At 44.5% G+C, this 5,000-nt stretch overlaps 1 protein-coding gene across 1 annotated transcript in view; it reads right to left on the bottom strand.

Moving 5' to 3' along the window:
* ergic1 (endoplasmic reticulum-golgi intermediate compartment 1) overlaps positions 1 to 5,000 on the bottom strand; it is a 30,996-nt gene that overhangs the window by 5,931 nt on the left and 20,065 nt on the right. Inside the window, exons 6-8 of the mRNA XM_063190253.1 lie at positions 3,228 to 3,332; positions 3,027 to 3,087; positions 2,639 to 2,739 (exon numbers count right to left, since the gene is read on the bottom strand). Of these exons, the coding sequence (XP_063046323.1) occupies positions 2,639 to 2,739; positions 3,027 to 3,087; positions 3,228 to 3,332 (267 nt within the window). The remainder of the gene's footprint in view (positions 1 to 2,638; positions 2,740 to 3,026; positions 3,088 to 3,227; positions 3,333 to 5,000) is intronic.

The following is a 5,000-nucleotide window of genomic DNA, read 5'->3' as shown; positions in this document are numbered from 1 at the left end:
CTCAAGTGCTGATGGCTTGTGACTTAATAGCCAGATCATAGTACGGGTGAGGGAGGGAGGGTGGAGAAGGGCAGGACTACAGCATACGCCAAATGTGCCACTCTTACTCATACACGGCTTAATCCAAAGATAACAAGAAACGAAACCACGGCCTGTTCCAGGGCCTTCCTTTGTGGTCTCCAGTCACAACACGCCTAAAACCGCGGCCCCATTTGCACACTACGCGCAGGCCAGCAACTGATCATAACAGGGGGCTGTGCTCAGGACTGGACTGGTTATCTGGCATACAGGGCATTTTCCCGGTGGGCCGACAGTGCTGATGGGCCGATACTGTTGATATTGTTGTTGTTGTTGTTGTTGTTGTTGTTGTTGTTGTTGTTGTTGTTGTTTTCCAGGGGATTGGCCCACAATTTGGAGCCTCAGTTTGCCATTGTCAAAATAGAAAATCGATTCAGTTGGCCCTGCTGTGGCCAACCGGTAGGGCACTCGTCTGCCATGCGGTCAACGCGAGTTCAATTCCCGGCCCGGGTCTTTTGCCGCCCCTGCCGCATCTCACTCCCCATTTGCTTCCTGTCCACCTGTCATACTATCCTGTCATCAATTAAGTAGAAAAAGACCCCAAAAAATCTTAAGAAAGTGGATTCAGCCAGTCAAGATATAGTATGAAAGTGGCCTCTGTTTCCATTAGGGATTGGCCTAGACCAAAAAAATGCCTGGGCCATTTTTCGGTCCCAGACAAGCCCAGGCTGTGCTAGAGCATCGATTGCAAGGCCGAAGTGAAACTCCAGTGGCTGACGTATGGCACTGCCGTGCCGTGCATGGGCCGAGCCATTGCTATGGCTACCCAGAATAGAGTCATAAACACAGAGGATGTTCCTCACGGCGACCATCGCTGTGGTATTCAGCGACATATGGTTGCCTGGTATGGCGCTTGGGCTTGGGGCATTGAAAAGTTGCCATGCACTTAGCTAATGTTACATCAGACTTCAAATGAATTACAGCTTAAGAGTTTGTGTATAGACCTCGGCCAAAAAGAAAAAGAGAGAGAGGGACAGATCGAGACATAGAAAACACATGCAGGCACGCGCACACACACACATCTGACATGAACAGCAAAGAATAAAAACAGACACAAGCACAAGCACAAGCACACACACACACGCACACGCACACACGCACACTATTTTTACACCAGATGAGTGTGCTGGGTTTTGAACATGAATGTTTTGAACGTAGAAGAGTTTTGAACATAAAAACACAAAACAAAGCAACTCAAAAATGAGGTGACATGACATCTCAAATTTACAGACTGCCAAAAAGCACTCATTTGCATTTTTCATCCATTTTCATCCTATGATTTGACATGTACGTTATATCAGGCAGAGGACGATACTGGAATTGTTACTAGCCTGAGCGTCATGTGCTTACAAAGAAAAAGAAAAATGGGCACGTCTGAAATTTACATTGATGGTGAAACAGCATTTAAAGAGGCCATATTTGCATTTCTCATTCATTTTAATCTAATTGTTTGTCATATGCTGGGGAGGCGATTGGCATTGTTACGGGCCCAGGTTTACCAGGCCGTGATAAACCCTCATGTTCCCCACTGTGCCATAGGACGTGCTTCCACGAACACTGAGTGTCCTTCTTGAGCACACATCTCTTGTTATTTGGTTGTTAAACATCAACATGAGGCCCTCAAAGATCTTTGTTGGCCTTAGCCCATAAACATTGTGAGCTTCTGGTGTGTGTGTGTGTGTGTGTGTGTGTGTGTGTGTGTGTGTGTGTGTGTGTGTGTGTGTGTGTGTGTGTGTGTGTGTGTGTGTGTGTGTGTGTGTGTGTGTGTGTGTGTGTGTGTGTGTGTGTGTGTGTGTGTGTGTGTGTGTGTGTGTGTGTGTGTGTGTGTGTTTCGGACGTGGTGTAGGTCACGTACGCATACATAGAAAGCACATCAGCAGCTGCCTGGTCCGCCAGTTGAGCAGGGGGATTGATGACCATTTGTCAACACTACCAAAGCCAAACTTACCACACACGCACGCACACACACACACACACGCACGCACAAGCAACGCACGCACACACACACACACACACCACTATGTTTATGGGCTACATGCCTACCAAGATATTTGTCATGGTTGGACAGGTGAATCTATGGTGACTATAGCAACCAGAGTGTTGGATAAATACCACAATACCACGGCTTAAAAACACACTCACATGGAATGTCATGTTGATTCCTAGAGGAAGACTTTTCAAGAATGTTGTTTTCGCAACGATATCAAAGGTAGAGTATGTAATTTCAGTTGTTTATTTTTAGTCATTCATTTGTGTATGCTGCTCATTCACAAATTTGATATTTTCATAAATATTTAGTAAGTCGTGAACTAATATAAACTGGTCTGACCAAAGTAGTGTGTTTTGCAGCCATAGATATCTCTTACTGGTAATTCCAGATCCATCAGTTCATGTATGAAAAGGACACATTCACATTTCATACTTTGAAATTGATGGTGCTGGAAAATATGAATGAAAAAGATAACCTTCGTGAATGGGCAGCATATAAAGTATTCTGGAAATAAACCACTAAAAATGAAACACTCTCCTTTTAAATGAGAATGAGAGTTGCGAATCTCACCTTGTTTGCTACTGTGTACTGATAGGAGAAGCGCTGCCTTCCAGACAGGTCCTCATAGACTGTGGGGACGATCTTCAGAATGTAATCGTGGGAGGCCAGTGCTGTAGACACAACATTCAGAGGGAAAACAGTAATCATATATGGCAATTACAACTAAATACTGGATCTATGGCTGAAGATACATGTGCAGACGAGGCCCTCCCAGACAGGAGATCTGGTGCCATTACAAAAGTCACCACAAGGTGTCTACCTCTTAGGCCCCGTGCCTGAGGACTGCCATTCAGGAAAACCCTATACTATGGTAACACCACCACGTCTTATGCATGTAAAGTGATATTCGCACGAACGCACGCATGCACACACACACACACAAGAAAAACCCACGCACCATTGGATTCCATGCGGTTTGCCCCTCCTAGTGCGTTGAAGGCCCCTTGGACATTGTGTACCTGAGAAGAGGAAACATGAGAAAGACATCCGTCTGTGAGCGTGTGTGTTATCATTGCATCACCGTTCACGCAGAGAAGAGGATCACATTTCAGAAGTGAGGAAGCAAAGGGGCCTTGAAGAGGGCGACTGAGCCACATACCTGAACCCGCTCACCAAAAGAGAGTTTGTGAATGATATGGGTCATATCTGGACTCTGTGGCTGAGCAGTCGCACCGTGTGTGGACACATGGAAGTTTCCGGGCACCTAGAGAAACCATTGACAAAACAAACAAGTGTTATCTAATATCTAGTGGTATGCATTAGGTTTGTTCGTGATGTCAACTACCCTTATGAAGCACGAGTCAAGTGATGTTTGTGTGTGCTTACGCCACAGCAGTCCTTCCACCAAAAAAAGCTCAAATCTAATATAGAAAACTTTGTAGGGGTTCTTTTAATCTTTTTTTCCCCTCATTTTGAGCTAATGTCCCAAATCTTGTGACGCAAGTCCTGCTGGCCAGAATGAATGGTCCCAAACAAAGGCCTCTCTTGACTGACTCTTTCATCAGCCACCCCCCGACTTCACCCACCATTAAGCACTCATTTAATTTAATTTGGGCATTGCCTTACTTTTTCCTGTGCCCCTCAATAAATATATTTTGTTCTTTTTTCCCCTCTCTCTTACCCTCTTCGGTCCAGGAACCAAATGGTTTAATTTAATTGGAACATTTTTCCCCTCTCTTACTCTCCTTCCCTTGCGTTTCCTCTCGCTACCTCCTCTTCTCTCTCTCAGTCTCTCTCTCAGTCTCTCTCTCTCCACACAAAGTGTGATAACACAGTGGACCATTCAAAATCGTTTCCTTTTGCACCAGCAAGCCTTTTGGATTTACGTCACAGCAAATCATTAAGCCACAGCATTTCCCCAGAGGGGACATTGAGTTATGATTTAGGCCACAAACCCTTTAATAGAACACTTTTTTCCCCTTTCCTTTTTCTTTCAGACCCACAATGGCACGATAAAGCCATCTCTCTGGACAGATGGAAAACGTCATGTTCCTGACTCCACACACCCATCCGTACTACAGTATATTCTCACATCAAACATTGCCGCTCTTTCACAGCATTCACAAGTCATCTTTTTTTCCCCTCTATACTTCTATGTTAACTTGGCAATGAGTGTTCACTCTTCACTGCATTCAGCCCATATTCCTTTGTGAAGAATCACTCTGATCAAATAACCACCCAGACCACAAGAGCCCCATTCATAGACTATGCAGTAGTTCCCAAACTGGGGGTCGGGACCCCCCAGTGAGGTCGTGGAGAGAAGGGAGAGCATGCATAAAGCCTTGAATATATGCTTTCCTAAAATATAACCTTTCCATAACTGGTTAGTAACAACATGTATTGTATGATTAAGAAATGTGTAAGAAATGTGTAAAATTTAGCAATATGGGACAAAAAATGTTTGCCGTTTGGAATTTGGAAGGAGGTGAAAATATCATGTCTAAAAGGGGGTCCCGGCAGAAAAAGTTAAGGAACCACTAGTCTACCTTGAGTACAATGACATCTTTGCTATGGCCATGCTGCCTAACTGCAGGACATGCACTTACTTCCAGCAGTGATAGAGGTGGTGCAGACACAAGAGACGCTGCAGGTGGTTTCAGTTAAACCAGAATAAGCTCATCTGGAAGCAGTTGAAAATCTGTCAATAAAAGAGCCTTGGGCCCTCATTTTCTTAACTACTAAATGATAGGCCTACCTGCTGACTAGCTATTAGGAGTTCTTGAAATAGCCTTCTGGGGTGCGTTTCTTGACATAATTGTAGCTAACTAAGTTAGCAACCTACTTGGTTGCAAAGCGATTTTCCATAGGCAATCTACAAAGTGGCTTACTGGATAGTAAGGCTCGAGAACACTTCTTTGTTTTTTATGGAGAA

This window comes from Engraulis encrasicolus, chromosome 23 (assembly GCF_034702125.1).
Source record: "Engraulis encrasicolus isolate BLACKSEA-1 chromosome 23, IST_EnEncr_1.0, whole genome shotgun sequence".
In the NCBI taxonomy this organism is placed as follows: Eukaryota; Metazoa; Chordata; class Actinopteri; order Clupeiformes; family Engraulidae; genus Engraulis; species Engraulis encrasicolus.
This window is presented reverse-complemented; position numbering and strand designations above follow the sequence as displayed.